Source organism: Zingiber officinale, chromosome 3A, assembly GCF_018446385.1.
Source record: "Zingiber officinale cultivar Zhangliang chromosome 3A, Zo_v1.1, whole genome shotgun sequence".
In the NCBI taxonomy this organism is placed as follows: domain Eukaryota; kingdom Viridiplantae; phylum Streptophyta; class Magnoliopsida; order Zingiberales; family Zingiberaceae; genus Zingiber; species Zingiber officinale.
Genome location: NC_055990.1, coordinates 93083099 through 93100997, shown reverse-complemented (window position 1 = coordinate 93100997; position 17899 = coordinate 93083099). Strand labels below are relative to the sequence as shown.

Below are 17899 nucleotides of genomic sequence, written 5' to 3'. Positions count from 1 at the left end.
TTTGAATCACATTGCATAAACGAGTCATTAGGTATGTGTTTTTTATCTTTGTATTGTTTAGGGCTTAGCTTCCTTGTTAGTATTTTATTTTGTATTTCCGTAGTGTACTAACGAGTGTAGGAAGCGACGGTTTGGGTGATCGACTATTCACTTCCTCTAGTCGGACATCAAGGTCCCAACACCTTATGCAAAGGGGAGGTTGCTATTACAGCTTAAAGGATCTTGACCTTGATTATGTCCAAGTCGGGAGAGTTTTGTTTTGGGCTCTAAAAAGGATAAGGCGATAAGATATGCACTCGACCCTTGTGGGAAGGTGAGATTGTTATCGCAACCTGAAGGATCTCGATTCTGACTATGCCTAAATTAGGAGAGTTTTGTGCCCTAAAAAGGACATGATGATATGATATGCTTTTGATCCTTGTACAAAGGGGAGGTTGCTATTGCATGCTAAAAGATCTTGACCTTGACTATATCTGAGTCGAGGGTGGGGAGTTTTGCATCCTGAAAAGGACAAGGGTAAGAGGATTCGAATTTCACAAAAAATTCTTATTTATTGATAAAGAATGAAAAAAATAAAGCATAATGCTAAAAGGATAATTTAATCAATTTAATATGAAAGACTTTAGGTGGTTGGCATTCCACGTGAGATCGAGCTTTTTGCCGCTAGCGTCTTCCAAATAGTATGCCCCAGAAACATTCTTATAGATCATATATAAGGATCTCCCATTATGGTTTCAATTTGTTAATGTCACAAACTGACTTAACTTTCTTCCAAACTAGGTCTCCAATTTAAAAAGCATGAGGAATAACATGCTTATTGTACTTAAGGCACATCCACTGCTAATACACGATGGATCAGGTAGCCACCTTTTCTCGGGTTTTTTTTATCAGGTTAAGGTCTAGGAGTCATTGTTCAAAATTATCCAGTTCATAAGTACTTCGTCGAATGGATTTTTCCCTAATTTCTACTGGGATGATTGCATCCCCTCTACAAACAAGATGAAAATGAATAATTTCCATGCTTTCCCAAAATATTATTCGATAGGTGTATAGAATACTCGGCAACTCATCCACCCAACTGCTTTTGATATGGTCTAGCTTGATTTTGAACCCACAAAGTATTTCTTGATTGACTACCTCAATTTTCCCATTGCTCTATGGGTAGGCTACTAAGGTGAAGAGTTACTGGATTCCGAATCTTTTACACCACTTCTTTAATTTACAGCCTTGAAAAGTTTGTAAGGGAAGTCATATCGGTAGATAATATATTTCTATAGAAACTTCTCGACTGTATCATCAATTATTTGGGCCAGGGCTTTAGTATCGACCCATTTAGAAAAGTAGTCGACAACAACCAGGAGAAATTTTTTATGTTGAGGTTTAACTAGAAAGGGACCTATAATATCCATGTTCCATTGGTCAAATGGAGTTGATACAATGGAGGCTTCAAGAACTCTGTTCGACGATGAGAGAGGTTCTGGTACATTTGATAATGAATGCAGACCACGACGAATCAGGCAATATATACATGCATTATTGACCAAAGATACTTAGCCAGCAATGCCTTTCGAGTAAGTATCCTCCCTCCATTATGATTTCCACAAATACCTCCATGAATTTTCATCATAACATAATCAAAATCATTAAGACCAAGACACTTGAGGAGAGGGAGTGAAAAGTATCACTGATACAATATGTTTCTAATTAAAGTGAAATGGAAAGCTCTTCTTTTGAGCAGGCGACCTTGTTCCAGATTAGGAGGTATAATTCCTTACTTGAGATAAACAATAATGGGTGCACTCCAACTGTTATACTCATTCCGATTAAGGTTTGGTCGATCTATGAAACCAGTAGAGTCTAAGACACGTAGTCATCCATTCTCCTACCTGTCAGTGTGTTTACTAGTTTGGCCAGCTCGTCTGTCTTTTGATTATACGCTCAAGAAAATTTTTGTAAAGTCAAAGTAACCTCTTGGAAAATACCTTTTAACATTTAAAAATGTCTTTGTAGCGCTACAATCGATCATTTCTAATCTCAAAACTTTTTTCTAGTTACTGTTGGTGCAATTGACCTTTAGGATTTCGATATTTGACAATACACCTAAGTCTAGTTAGTTTGACCAAGGGTTAATCCAAACAGGACTTGATATTTGGAAGAGAGTAGTCTAGTCAGAACTAGATGACTAGCAAGTGATAAGTTCTAACTAGAGGTTAGGCAAGTGGAAGTCCTGGTGAGTGAAGCTGGGCCCTAGTGAGTGAAGCTAGGTGGTCGAAGTCTTGGTAAGTGAAGCTGGACCCTAGTGATTGAAGCTAGGTGGTAGAAGTCCTGGTGAGTGAAGTCGGACCCTAGTGAGTGAAGCTAGGTTGTGGAGGTTCTAGTGAGTGAAGCCGAACCCTAGTGAGTGAAGTTATGTGGAGGAAGTCCTGATGAGTGAAATCGGGTCTTAGTGAGTGAAGCTAGGCAACCCTAGGGAGGTAACCCTAGGTAATGTGTGACCGATTAATTTTCGGTCGACCGCGCGCGGTCGAACGGACCAACGAATCCTGAAATATGTTGACACTATTTTACTTTACTATTTTATCTATTGTACTAACCCAGTGTGTAGGAGTTAACAGTCTGAGGGAGTTCAACTAGGTCAACGGTCGACCGGATAGCTGGCATGAAGTCCAGACAGGTCAACGGGCTGACCGGATGTCTGGCAAACTGGTAAGTTAAGGTAAGTCACTAGAGTAGAGTGACCAAGTGAGGACGCGTTCCGGTTGAAGGGATAGTAGACGTTGGTCCAGTTTAGTCCATTTAGGATCCCTAAGCTGAGACCTTGATTAGTTCCTGGTCTTGAGAGGACATGAATGAATTACTATCCTTTATTATCATTTATTATTTGTCCTAATACCTGTTTTGTAGGCTATTTGGACTAACGTCGTTTTGTAGGATAAAAGGAGCTGATTTACCTTCGGATGAACAGTGTCAAAGGCGCCTTCAAGCAGTGAAGGTGCCTTCGTATTGTTCATAGAAGGCACCCTCCATGGCTATGGAAGGCGCCTTCCGCAGGATAAATTTTGGTCGAAGTTGTGGATAAGTGCCGGGCTGTTTGGGATCGATTTTGCCTCATTGGAGGCACCTTCCATGGCTATGGAAGGTGTCTTCCATGCCTTTTATAAGGCTATCTCTAGAAGGCATTGAAGAACGACACTTATACGAGTTACTGTGCATTCATTTGAAGTTCCGATTGCTCTGGACTCCTGCTACGACTTTGCTGCAAAGCTACTGTGCCCGACGATTGTTCCGAGGACTTCCGATCGTGACCAACAGACCGATATCGACACGAGCGCTCCCACTTTAATCTTTAAGTGTTGGTAATTTTCTTTTGTAATTAATTATTGTAAAAGGATAAGTGCAATACGTTGCACTTGTTCAACTTTCTTTGTACTCAATTTCCTCTTCCGAAGGTATCAGAAGAGACCTTTAGTGGATTACCCGTCGATAGATCCGTGGGACATGAGTCTTGGAGTAGGAGTCACCGAAGCCTTCGAACCAAGTAAACCGCTCTTGTCTTCTTGTGTTCTCGTCCTTTTTAGCTTTCTACTACATTTATACTTTGATTTTAAAACTGAAAAGATGAGTTTTTTAAAATCACGTGATTCACCCCCCTCTCACGTGCGATTGATCCAATGGTTACTGAGCAACTAACTGGGAATCTGAATAGATGATCACTCGGGAAACCCCGACTTATTTCACTGCTTTAAGTCCTATGAGTAAGGCTTCATACTCAATTTCATTATTGGATGCCTGGAAGTCGAGTCAAATAGAGAGTTGAAGCATATTTTCTTGATGAGAGATTAATAATATCACGACCTCACTACCTTGCTGGGTGGAAGAGTCATCAACGTAAATCTTCCAAGTCTCTTTTACTTCCTAATCAAAAACTTCTATTACGAAATCCATTAGGCCTTGAACTTTAATGATTATTCAAGACTAATATTGGATATCGTATTCGCTCAGCTTGGTGGTACACTTGATCAACCTCTAAGAGGATTTAAGATTCATTAGCATTTTGCCCAGAGTACAATTGGTAAGGACTATGATCGGGTGAGTGAAAAAATATAGCCTTAGTTGGCGAGCAACGAGGGCCAATTTGAGAGTCAATTTCTCTAGATTAGTGTATTTTCTTTTAGTATCCTTCAGCAAGTAGCCTAGAAAATAGATAGGGTGTTATATAATGTCCTCCCGTCGAAGCAGGATTGTGGTGACTGCTCCTTCAAATGCTGATAGGTATACCCATAGTATTTCTCCCACTACTAATTTAGAGAGTAAAGGTAGTCAGTGTAAGTATCTCGGGTTGATTTTGATGTGACTAACTAACTTAAGTTGGATCTTGTCTACTTAGGATGTCTTGTATTTAAGTGTGCAAGAACTTAGAAACACAAGAAGTCGAGCGGAAGATAAAACAAACGAGAAGGATGGCATGATAAGCTAGTTGACGGACTCAATGCATCCGAGGGATGAAAAGTTGCGGAAGAGTATACTGGTGGAGAGAGAAGGGCATGCACGATGATTTATAGGAATCAGAAGCCAGATGGAACTTACTTGAGGAGAAGATCGGAGTTGGGTTTGAGTGAGCTCAACTTCGGACGGTCGGAAGCATCACCCATAGGAGCAAAAGTCTTCACTCGAAGGTTGACCTTGAGAGTGAAGAGTTATGCCTTGAAAACCCAAGGTGTTATGATGGAATGGGGGTGCCTCGGGTGGGTGGGACCGCCTCTGCCACAGAAAGGCTTAGAGGCACCTCCATGGATTGGAGGCGCCTTAGTTGAAAAGGCAGGGAGGCACCTTAGGTGGAACAGAGGCACCTTCGCGTAAATCTCAGCCACAATAATGGCTACTCACAGGAGACACCTCAAATGGAACAAAGGTGCCACCATGCGTCCCGACTTGTCGGATGGATCAATTTTGATCGGATAAGTTTTACTGATCTAGAGGCGCCTTAAGCTCAATTGAGCACCTGAAGTGTCACGTCAACTAACAGTAAAAGTGTTTTGAGCACTTTAAAAAGAGGGGATATCCTCTAGCTTAAATACAACTCTTGTATTCACTTCCTAGTCTTTTTTAAGCATTGAATTTGTGTAAAGGTTACTCTGCCTTCAATGAATGAGTACTTTTAGTGAGCTTTTTAACCGCCTTGGATTAACAACCATCTAGGTTGCAACTAAATAATTCTTGTGCCTCTTTGAATTTTATGAGTTGTTATTTTTATATGATTAACTAATTGTGTATCCTTGCCTAAGTTCAATAGCAAGAGATTTTCTCTAACTCTGATTTTAGGGCAATTTACTCCCCTCTTATCGACCGCAATGGGTCCAACAGTCGGGATAAATACTCCTTCAACTCAAGAAAAGCTTTATCGCACTTCATGCCCCACTCAAACTTAAAAGTTTCCTCAATACCTTTAAAAAGGATAAACTTTAATTGACTGAGCAGAAGATGAATGGGGAGGGGCATGTTCTAGAGCGTCTGCATTTCTTGGGGTTCACCTCAATTCCCCGCTTGGTCACTCAAAAATCTTCCCACTTTTGATCCTGAATAAGCATTTATTGGGGGTTAAATTTAAGCTCGTATTGCCTGAGCGTACGACATGTTTCCTTAATATCTGAGATCAAAGTTCCAAATAGGACATACTTGATTAAAATATTATCAACATATATCTTGATGTTTCTTTCGATTTGATACTTAAAGACCCGATCCATGAGTCGTTGATAAGCTACCCATGTATTCTTTAAGCCGAATGGTATAATAGTATAACAAAAGGTCCCTTTAGGGGTGATGAAATTGACTTTTTCTTGATTTTTAGAAGTTAAGAGAATCTGATATATCCCTGATAACCATCTAGCATGCATATGAGCTCATAGTCGGAAATAAAATCTACCAGTTGATCGATATAGCCCTGATAACCATCTACCAGTTGCATAACAACATAGAAGGAAGTAATCTTTTGGGTAAATTTTGTTGAGGTCACAAAAGTTAATATAAACTCTCCATTTTTCCCTGGCTTGGACACTAGTATCACATTGGCCAGCAAAGTTGGGAATTGAACATGCTGTATATGTCCGACTTCCATTAACTTGTAATCACTTGCTCCTGCTCTGGTAAGACATTTCACTTCTTTTGTCGAACGAGCCGAACCTCTGGTAGCATATTGAATCGGTAAACCATTATAGTTGGGAAATGCTTGTAAAGTCCTTTAATGACTTGGAGAAGATATTATGATTGCGTGAAGTCATGCAATTAATTCTTATTTGAGCTCTAAAGGGTGGTTGGGAGCTCTTCAAGTGACCCTGCTTGGATGACCGGGATGAACTTGCACACTTTCATAATTCTCCTCCGGTCAGGATGTCCTCTAGGACAACTTGGACATCAGTATCTTGAATTCAATAGGCTTTGCATGAGTCGGTCTGGATATTATATCAACGTAACATTCCCTCGCCACCAATAGGTTACCTTTTACCTCCTTGACTTGACTTTCCACCCGGAACTTGATTTTTTGATGAAAAGTGGAGACTACTATATGGAAGGTACTCAGTGTCAACCTCTTAAGTATAACATTGTAGACGGAGATGGTGCTTACAATAATAAAGGATGCTTGTCGAGTCTGCATTAGTAGTTACTCCCCCAAGGAAAGGGAGAGGTTAATTTGGTCGTCGATTATACTTTGTGCTCTGTGAAACTGTACAGGGATACATATATAATGAAATTCCTCCCCGTCCAGCTGCATCTGATTGAAAGCTATTTTGAAAATAATATTGACAGAATTGTCAGTATCGATAAACACTCTTATTATCCGATAATTGGAGATGAAAGCCTCGATCACTAAAGCATCATCATAGAAGCCTTAATTCATGCCAAATCTTCGGGTATGAAGTTTATGGAAGAACCTTTTCCTCTTTCCCAATTGGTGTTGACGATGTAACTCTTTAGCCTTCTACCGTGAGCCTTTCGGGCTCAAGTGAAGTCCCTATCTGTGAGACTACCTGAGATCATGTTCACGAGCATTGATCTTATTCTTTCTTGTATTTTTTTCCTTTCTCTTCTACCTCTTAATGAGACTAGGAGGAACCTTGGGGTTAGTTTGAGGGAGAATGAGATCGTTGACTTAAGGGTTGATGGGTATCAGTATTGCGATGGCGATAACGCATATAAAGTTTATGAGATTTTCTTTTGTTATGCTAACTCCGATTGATATTTTGCTCATCAGCTACTCGTTTCAATGCCCTCACATATTACTGACAATCCCGAGTGAAGTGAGTGCTTGATTGATGATAGGCATAATATTGAGTCACCTCGAAAGACCCTCAATCATATTCGAGAGCGAGTCGAAGCTACTTCCATTGCCTGTACCACCTTTTCTTCCCTTTGATTTGTGAACTCCCAATATCGCAAGGGCGAAGGAGGGGCTCTATGATCTGGATGAGTGGAAACGAGAGCTGAAGTCGGTGTTTCCTTTCTCTTTACGGGTTGAGCTTCCTCGACTTGAACATACTTAAGTGTCTGGGCTTATAACCCATCAAAGTCAGTCGAGCTTCTTCACCAACGATATGAAGAAATCTCCATTGATTAAATCTTGCTGGAAAGCATTGACCTGCACTTCGAGAGAAACTAGAGGAGACCCATGACCATCCAATTGAGTCATTGTAAATACTCTTTCAAGGGTTCTTTAGGCTTTTGCTTGAGAGCAAACAAATCATGTGGTTTTTTTATGTCTTTCACGGGCAGTAAAGTGTTACATGAATATTGTCTTAAACTCCTCAAAAGTTCAAATAAAAGAGACAGGAAGACGAGTGAACCACTTCTGTGCTGAGCCCGAGAGCGTCGTTAAAAAGACTCAACCCTTGATGTCATATATATACTGATGTAACAGGGAGACATTTTCAAATTTATATATATGATCTTCAGGATTGGTTGTACTATTATATTCTCTGATTTATGATGCTCGAAAGTATCTTAGTAACTCGTCTTGGAGGATGCTCTTTGAGAATGGAGGAGCTCGAAGTGCTTTGGCCCCTCCAGGTATGGGGGCTTTTCCTTTCAGAGGATCTTGATTGGGAGGGGGTTTCTCCCATAGATTCTACGGAAGATTTCTTTATGATTGACATACCAATCAATGCAGGGAATGCGTTCTGGGATGTTTCCACGGGCTAGGACATCTTCTGGTGAGGCACTGGCATCGTTTCAACTGACCGAGGTGGTGACTCAGTTGGTAGATTGGTTTCTGGCGAAAAGGAAAGTTGGGGCTGCCCTTGCAATACTGTTTGCATCGTTACTGCTACTAATTTATCAAAATCCTCTGTTATCACGATGATGACGTTGGGTCTTTCGGTGTCATCCATCTAAACATCCCAGTTCAGATCTTAGCTCAGTTTTCTCATAGACGACGCTAATTTGATCTGGCATGGGAACGCCATTGAACGAACCACCGGCGTGGACGCTGACTTACTGCCAATCACCTATCGACAACAAGGATCAATAAGTAGATCCGCTGGAGCCTAGACAAAAGAAGACCAAGGAGCTTGAGGGTTAGAATGACGGCCAAGGAGTTCCCCGGTGCAACCACTCTGACGCTCTAGTAAGTTTTCGACGGTAGTGGAGGAGGAAGAATAAAGAAGAGTAGTTCTAAGATTTTGGATGTGTTTTTACATGTACCTCAGCCAATAGGGGTATACTTCCTTTTATAAAGGATGGTTGATTCCTATGTTTCCCGTGTGTTCTGAAATCTGCGCGATTTGTTATTCACTTACTGAAACAGTTTGAAATCTCAAGATCCACACGATTGTTATCCTCTTCTTGAAATAGTAAAAAATCTCTATATTTGCGTGAACATTATTCTTTTCTTGAAATAGTCTGAAATATCTATATCTATGTGAGCATTATTTTTTCCTGAAATAGTCCAAAATCCTAATTTGAGGCTCCAAAGGGAAGTGCGCCAAAGAGATGGGGGCACTACGGAGTTGAGGGCGCCAAGGAGTCAGAGATGTCAAGGAGTCGGGGTCGACTCGATTTTTCTTTGATTTGAGCCGTTACCTCTGTAGGATTACTAACCTCCCTTATCTACGTAGCGTTCTCTGATTACCCCCAGGATCAAGTATAGATTTTTTTTAACTAAGTTGAATAGATTTATTTTTACACATTCTAACAGCTACGTCTAAGGATGAATCCATATAATGACCTCCTTTATGCTCTAGCTCAACTCTTCTTAAGATATTCACTTCTTTAATAGTACAATTAAAGAAGTACAATCAGCTCCTAGGGTATAACGTAGATGGTGGGCGGATGATATCTTTAGCGTAATGGCTAAGGGTCAATTCTCGGGAATTGACGACTTGGGTTTACCCCACCATGCGCCTAACGCCTGTGCACCTGTATTTACCTCCTTTCATATCCGTAAAATCGACACTAGGAGGACCCTTAATATAGAGGATCTATATTTTTATTAAAGAAGTACAATCATCTATGTATAATTTTTTATTTAATCCATAAAATTCTTTCCTTTCATATCCAAAGGCTAGTTCATCATGGCTACATTCTAGCTGCTATAACAACCTTAGATAAATATGACTAGATGTTATTTTTAAAAAAACATCTTTTTTATTATTTTAATAATTAGGAGAGTCTTATTAATTTAATTTTTCTCATTTAGAAATATTAAAGATATTTTTGATAATTAAAAAAAAAATCTAGAAGGCGGGTGAAATAAAAGAGAGGAAGAGATAGCGTTAGAGCTTTACTTCAGAAGGGTTGTTCCAAGTGGATATTGGAGTTAGCTCATAGTACGTCGGAGATAGATTTTTTATATAAAAATACCTAACCTATAGATTTGTTTAACTAAGTTACATCGATTTATTTTTACACATTCTAATAGCTATCTATGTTACGAATCCATATAATGATTGTTTTGGGCTCTAGCTCAACTCTGCTAAGATACATAATTGTACTTCTTTAATAGTACAATTAAAAAAAATATAATCATCTATGTAATTTTTTTATTTAGCCCACTAAAATTTATCTCTTTCACACCCAAAAGTCTAGTCCATCTGTTAATTTCTGGATGCATCATGATTACATTATGACTACATTGTAGTTGCTATAATAATACCGGAGAACTATGATGAGATGCTATTTTCAAAAGAAAATCTTTTGATGATTCTAATAATTAGGAGAGCTCTATTGATTATTGTCCATTTAGAAATATTAAAGATAAATTTTGATAATAATAATTAAAAAAAAAACTCAAGAGAATGAAATAAAGGAGAGAAAGAGGTAGCAGTAGAGCTTTGCTTACCGCATCATCATCAGAAGGATTGTTCCAAGTGGAGATGGAAGTAAGCTCATGCTGTTTAGCTTCCTTAAACACATATTTATGGCTCTCATCTGCTGCAACTTTTCCAATGAATCTGCCATGATCAATTCATCAAAATTTATATATTAATGTACAAAAAATTACAGAAAAATAAATAAATAATAAAATTTTAGTTTGTTTGAATTAATTAAATAATTTTACCCTTCTCCGTAGTTGTAGATTTCATGGGACATCTTGAAGAAGAGTTCAGGTTGCAGGCCTTTAACTTGGCAGTACTCTTCATAAGCTGAAGAAGAACTGGAGCTGGAAGAAGCAGCAAAATTGCAGAAGCCATCTTCCCATGCAAGAATCCTACTCATTTAAATTTATTGTCAAAGAAGCAAAAAAATTATCAATAATTCTCTTTTTTTCACTGATATTATAAAACATGTTTTTTTTTAAAAAATATATATTGAAGAAAAATGAAAACAGAAAATTTAAACTGAAATATTATTTCAAATTTACACATGAGCAAGTTTTTTGTGTGTATATATATACTAATTTTATATTTCGTTTATTCATAGTAGTATATTTTATAAACTTAATAATTTATTTCCTACATCTTTAAATATATTTTTTTTCTATATTTACCTTTCGGGGGACTGATGATTAAGTTGAGAAAAAGATAATTATTTTTAAAGAAATTAAGAGGGATTTTTATTTATTTTATGAATAAATAAATGAGAGAAAAAATTAATCATCTTTAAAAACTTAAAGAATTGTATTTCCATCAATATGGATAGTTTTTTTTATTTTGCAAAGACTATTTTAACAATTTAAACCGTCACATCCAGGACTGCGTTAAGATTCCCTTCCAAAAATTAAAGGAAAAAAAAAAAGGAAAAACATAACTTGGCTTCCAATGCAAGAATCCTAGTGATATAAATTTAAGTAAAATATTAAAAAAATATCAATAATTCTTCACACTGATATAATAAAACCTGTTTTTTTTACAAGAAATAAAAAAAGACTTAAAAAAATGTAAACAGAAAATTTAAACTGAAATATTATTTTAAATTCAAGCAAGCTTTTTTTTTTCTCTCTATATATATTTCCTCTATTTTATTTTTTTAACATTGGAAGGTGCTTGAGCTTTCCAAAAAATAAGATTAAAAAATCACTATGAAAAATATTGGAAATTGAAAAGAAAAGAAATTCTCTAGATGAAATATCCTTTTTCAAGTTTGAGCACGAGCAGGCTTATGTATTATATGCATACCAATTTCTCCTGTTTCCTCTGTTCTTGTTATAAACGCCACCTTCAAAATCCCACCTGCAAATAAATTGCACAAAAAGTAAGATCGAAACAAAAGATGAAATGAACGCAGTACTGTTTACTTGGGCGGTGGATAGTTTCTTGGCAAGATCCTCCAGAAGACAGCATAAATCCATTGGGTGTTCTTGGTGCTGCACAAGCTTCGGAGGGTGTGTTGGAGGAGATGACTCGCAGCTAAAGGATTCAGTTGTTCCTCCATGAACATTGAACAACCAAATCGAAGCAAGTTCGAAGAAGAATGAAAGAAAGAAAGAAAGAAGATTCTGCAAAACCAAAGTCTTGTTTTCGATAGGAGCTGGAGAAGTGAAGCCAAGCAGTGTGCAAGGGAGCTAAAGCCAAATATATATACCCACTCTCTGTGTGGTCTCTCCTGCTACAGAACTGAAACATGAGGCAAACTTTAGGAAAATTTTCATTTACCTTTGTTTTCAAAACTCACCAAAACTTCTTGTAGACTTTTAGGCTCCTATTTCTGTACTCCATAACCCGTCTTTTTCCTCTTCCTCATGCTTTCCCCCTCTCGTCTTCCACCCGATTAGACCAAACCTAATGACTACAAACAACATGACATATCGAATACCTGAAGTAGATGAGGATTCTCATCACATCATTTAATAAATCCCAATTTAGTACATAATTTGATTACTACTAAGTAAACTTAACCCAAAGAACAAAAATATCATTTACTTCTCTAATGATATCTTTTCATATAGTTTGACGGAGGAATTAAACTTATGTAACTAAGTCTAAATAATTGGAACTAACATGACTCAATGACAATGATAATGATATTGGGATAAGAACAATTATGAAAACTATATAAAGATGATGACAGTGATAATGACTCTAAACTCACTAATCAATTCTAAATAGTTTGAACAATTATGTCATGACAATTATAAAGATGATGAATATTTTATAATTACAAATGGAGACATGGATCCAAGGACCACTATAAAAAAAAGGATTTAGGGGCGAAAAATTTTTGTTTCAAATTTGTAACAAATTTAGTGATAAAATAAGAGATCATCGTTAATTAATAATAAATTTAGCAACAAAATAGTTTTATCACAAATTGACAACAAATTTTATTTCATCACAAACTTCGTTTCCAATTAGCGACGTAATTTAATATTCATTGCAAACTTTGTGATGAAATTCTAGATTCGTTGCAAATTTTCCAACAAAATTGAAATTCGTTGTAAAATTTGCAAAAAAAATAATATTTGTTGTAAACTCTGCGACGAATTAAGAATTTGTCGTAGAATGAGCTATTTTTTTTTTTTTTAAAAAATGTCCAAAATCAGATCGATTTAGAGAGTTCGGAATGACATAAAACCAATTCTTATGTATCATTCTAGTTCTCATAATTATATCCATGTCTTTAAACATTGATTTGACCTAATATATTGAGATTAGTGATTTTTTAAACACAAATATACCATAAAAATTTAATTTGTGTTCAAAAAATCACTAATCTCAATATATTAGGTCAAATTAATGTTTGAAGACATTAATATAATTAGAAGAACTAGATATATGAACTGGTTTCATATCATTCTAAGCTCTCTAGATCCATCAACCAACTTCAAATATAATTATTTTTTTTAAAAAATTGACCATTTTGGATTCGTCACAAATTTGGCGATGAATCTATGGATTTGTCGCCGAATCTTCAACTTTTTTTTTAAAAAATAAATATGTTAGAAGTCGGTTAATGGATCTAGGGAGCTTAGAATGACATGAAACCAGTTTCTATGTGTCCATCTAGTTCTCATGATTATATTCATGTATTCAAATATCAATTTAACCTAATATATTGATATCAAGAATTTTTTAAACACAAATTAGATTTTTTAAGTATATTCGTATTCAAAAAATCACTGATCTCAATATATTAGGTCAAATTGATGTTTGAAGGCATAAATATAATCATGAGAACTTGATGGGCACATAAGAACTTGTTTCATATAATTTCGAGCTCTCTAGGTCTATCAATCAGCTGTGAACATATTTATTTATTTTTTAAAATGGTCATTCTGCGACAAATCCATGGATTCGTCGCCAAATCTCCATATTTTTTTTTATAAAAATATGTCCGAAGTTGGTTGATTGACATAGAGAACCTAGAATGACATGAAATCGATTCTTATATGTCCCTCTAGTTCTCATGATTATATCCATGACTTCAAATATTAATTTGACCTAATATATTGAGATCAATGATTTTTTGAACACAAATTAATTTTTTCGAGTACATTCATGTTCAAATAATCACTTATCTCAATATACTAAGTCAAATTAATGTTTTAAGGTATGAATATAATAGGGAGGATTATATTCATACCATCAAATATCAATATTACCTAAATAATTGAGTTCAATAATTTTTTAACATCAAAATTACTCTAACATATTTAATCAATAACTCTTTTTAGTATTTTTGCTAAGTCATCAGTCGTTTAAAGTCTATTTAATTAACTTAGCTATGAAAAAATATATTGGATCAAAATTTAATGTTTAAAGACATGGATATAATCATGAGAACTAGAGAGATACATATGAACTAATTTCATGTCATTCCGAATTCTCTAGGTCCATCAACCAATTTTAGACATATATATATATATATATTTTTAAATGACAATTTGGCAACGAATCCATGGATTCATTGTAGAATGCCCATATTTTTTTAAGAAATAAATATATCCGAAGTATGTTGATATACACATCAATTTGACTTAATATATTGAGATCAATGATGTTTTAAACATGAATTATATTATTTAGACACAATCATGTTCAAAAAAACATCTATCTCAATATATTATGCCAAATTAATGTTTAAAAGCATGAATATAATCATGAGAACTAGATGGATACATAAGAATCGTTTCTTGTCATTCCAAGCTTTTAGGTTCATTAACCAGCTTTGGACATAATTTTTTTTTATAAAAAATATGGTTATTCTATGACGAATCCATGGATTCATTGCCATATCTATGATGAATCCAATAAGGATTCATCATAGATTTGGCCATAAATTTGGCGACAAAGTTGTTTTTGTCATAAAAAAATCCTAAGAGTTCCCCACCCACCCGACTCCCCTTGTTGCCCTAAGGTCTTCCTTTAGTGATGGAGGCGGCGATTCCTCTCCTACGACAACGATCTCCGGATGGTAAGCTCCCTACCTCACCCATGTCTTCCCTCTCCAATAGGCAACCAACCGGGCTATCCTTGGCTTGCGGCAACCGACCCGGCTAGCCTTGACTAGCCTCAAGTGTAAAATACCGGAAAAATGGCGAATAACGATAAGGAAATTTTTTGGAATTTTTAGAAATTTTCTGAGAATTTTTCGGAGCCCGTATGACTTAGGTTACGGGGATAAAACGGGTCTCCGGGAAAGCCTGTTTAGGCTACCCTATTTTAGTGAGGAAAAGTTTTATTTTCCTTTTCCTATTTCTTTTTCTTATTTTTCTTTTCCCTCCGCTACTGTGCCGTTTCCTTCTTCCTTTTTCCCCCGCGAGCCGTGCCCTACTTCACGCCGATTCCTCCTTTGCCTCTTCCTCTTAGCCGCTGCCCTAGCGCCAGCGCCGCCTCTTCTCTTCTCCTCTGCGCGCCGACGCCGACCCAGCGCCCCGTCGGTCGAGCCTCCTTCCCGATCCTGCCTCCCTCTCCTCTCTCGCGACGCTGATTTGATTGTCGGGTGCCACCCGATTGTTGGCTGCCGTCTCCTTCTTGCCCTAATCGTCTCCACCGCCGCTTGCTACGGTCGATCACTGCCGGTGTTCTCCCATGCCCTAGCACTGCCGGGTGTCGCTCTTCCTCAACCCTAGCGCCGCCCACTGTCTCCTCTGCCCTAGCATCGACGACTAAGCCGTATTCTTCTATTCTTCTTGCTGCCGACACCATTGGAGCCCTAGCCTTCCACCACTGCCTGTGGGAGTTGTTGGAGAGATTATTCGGTTGTTGATCACCAGAGGGGACCGAGCCTCCTCCAAGTCCTAATCTCATCTTCTGTTAAGTCTCAGGCAGAGAGGAAGAGTTTGGCGTCGTTGCAGGTAGAGCATGTTTGGGTATTAGGGATTTGATTCTATGTTATGGTTGAATCCTAAAGTTGATCCTTGATCTCCACTCTTGACCTCACTTTGATCCGAACCGTGTACTGGAATCCAGAAGAGAAGTGCTTGCTGTGGTGTTCTTGGTCCAGCTCACCTTGCTCCAGCCCTGAGTAGAGAGTTGACAGCCCTATAGTGGTGTTCTTCCAAGGATTCCCAGCAGTTACGATCCCTAGCTGTGGATAAGCAGTGGCAGTAAGCAGAGGTAAGGTGCTCAGGTTGTTTTGGAAATTTAGTTGTTGTTTGAATGTCGATTTCTTGAGCTTCATTTTGATCCAGACAGTGCATTGCAGGGCGTTTCTTGATTTCCAATAACTACCTCTGTCCCGATAGCAAGTTGTCTTTGCTATGGATTTGTTGGGCTATGGATTAAGGTAAGAAGTAGGGAAATTGGTTTGTATTGTTGATGAATTAGGTATGTGTTGAATTGGAAATGATATGGATTACTAGATGGTTAGTATGTCACTAGTTGATACATGATTAGTGTGATTGAATAGTTAAATGTAGGTTTTGATCTTAAATGTAGATCAGGGTTGGATTTGATTATTTTAGATGGATTATGCTTATTGCAAGTTCTAATTCATATGGATTAGTTAAGAAATGATCGAGGAGTTAGATGATCCAATTATGGATTATAATTGGATCTGGATTTATGTCAGCACTCGAGGATTTGATTTAGCTAATTTATTTATATCTAATTAGCTAAATCTGGATACTATGTATTACAGGACTCTGATCCGAGACAAGCGTATTGACGTCGGATGTGGACTGGATGGGACCTTCCTATTGGAGGCGGGTACCTTGACTTATCTTTTTGATATGTCTTGTTGATATGTCTAGTAGATCATAGCTTTTAGTAATAATTATGTTCGTCATTGTTTCGGTATGTCACTTTTGGATACCTGTAACATGCTTGTTTGCTCACCTGATATGCATTTTATGCTAGTACCCACATGATTATATATATATATATATATATATGCTCAGAGAAGTAGTGACATACCATGCTTGTTATGTTCAGGACCTAGGTTTTTGATATCCTATCTGACCTGTGTACTTTAGATTTTCGTATTTGACCATCGATATTATGATACTCATTTTATGTATATGGATATGGTTATGCTGATCAGTTTATTGTCATGCTTAGTGTCATGCATCATGATTGCATGCTGCGCGATTGTCGGCTCCACTATGGTTGAGCACATCGCCAGTTACATATACTGCACACACCACCACTCATGGATTAGTGGTATATCAGACAGGTGTGTGACAGTTCTGCTGTTTGGCTCCGTTGGTCTGAGGACTCAGCGTGGTAGCCGGCAGACAGTTCTGCTCTGTTTGGCTCCGCTGGCATTTAGTGTAGCAGCGTAGTAGCCGGCAGACGGTGGACTCTGTTTGGCTCCGTTGGTCAGGTGACTCAGCGTGGTAGCCGGCAGAGATACCTCCCCGTCATCGTGTACCGGGAGATGAGAGCATTGAGCTCCCCCATTTATGATTTGGGGTCACAGGACAGGAGTACTCCGACAGCATCCCGTCCACTCAGTCACTCATCAGGTATGGTGATGCTAGAGTGCACGGTTGTCACAACCCTACCCACTCGGTCTCACCATTGTGTGTGAGATGACTGACTGGCGTCAGGGGTGACCAGGACGCATCATTGGCATCATACACATTTATGTATTTACTGCTTGTGTTTGCTGCACTTATATGCTGCATTTGGATGGATGCATATGTTTGACATGCATACATGATTTATGACACTTCCGATCTGACGACCTGATTATTTTGATAGGTGGCCCTGGTGAGTACAGTACTCTTTAGCCTTTTCTATTATGCATTACCTTCTTTTGTTCAGGAGACTGTACTCCATAGTTATTACTATTTGATATAGTTTACTATACATGTCAACTAGGTATCTGCTGAGTTGTTGAACTCACCCCCGTGGACTCTATATTTTTCAGGTACCAGGTTGTTATGATGTCGCTTGGAGTATCCTGTCTGCTGGTCCCCACGTCACATCAGAAGACTTATCGGTTTCACGTATGTTTTGTTTGTTTATGTATCAGTTTGTTTAGCTCTGTACTCCGATTTTATTTTTGGAGTGTTGATGTTGTTATG

At 37.7% G+C, this 17899-nt stretch overlaps 1 protein-coding gene across 3 annotated transcripts in view; it reads right to left on the bottom strand.

Annotated features, from left to right (window-relative positions):
• Nucleotides 1-12334, bottom strand: part of LOC122052050 (protein RICE SALT SENSITIVE 3-like) — a 32382-nt gene extending 20048 nt beyond the window's left edge. Inside the window, exons 1-5 of one of the 3 annotated variants that reach the window (XM_042613439.1) lie at nt 12103-12334; nt 11726-12036; nt 11607-11660; nt 10550-10699; nt 10331-10442 (exon numbers count right to left, since the gene is read on the bottom strand). In XM_042613439.1, the coding sequence (XP_042469373.1) occupies nt 10331-10442; nt 10550-10699; nt 11607-11660; nt 11726-11868 (459 nt within the window). In that variant the 5' untranslated portion in view covers nt 11869-12036; nt 12103-12334. Of the gene's footprint in view, nt 1-10330; nt 10443-10549; nt 10700-11606; nt 11661-11725 lie in introns of all 3 variants that reach the window. The other 2 variants (XM_042613441.1, XM_042613438.1) reach the window with 2 other exon arrangements.
• Between the last annotated feature and the right edge of the window lie 5565 nt (nt 12335-17899).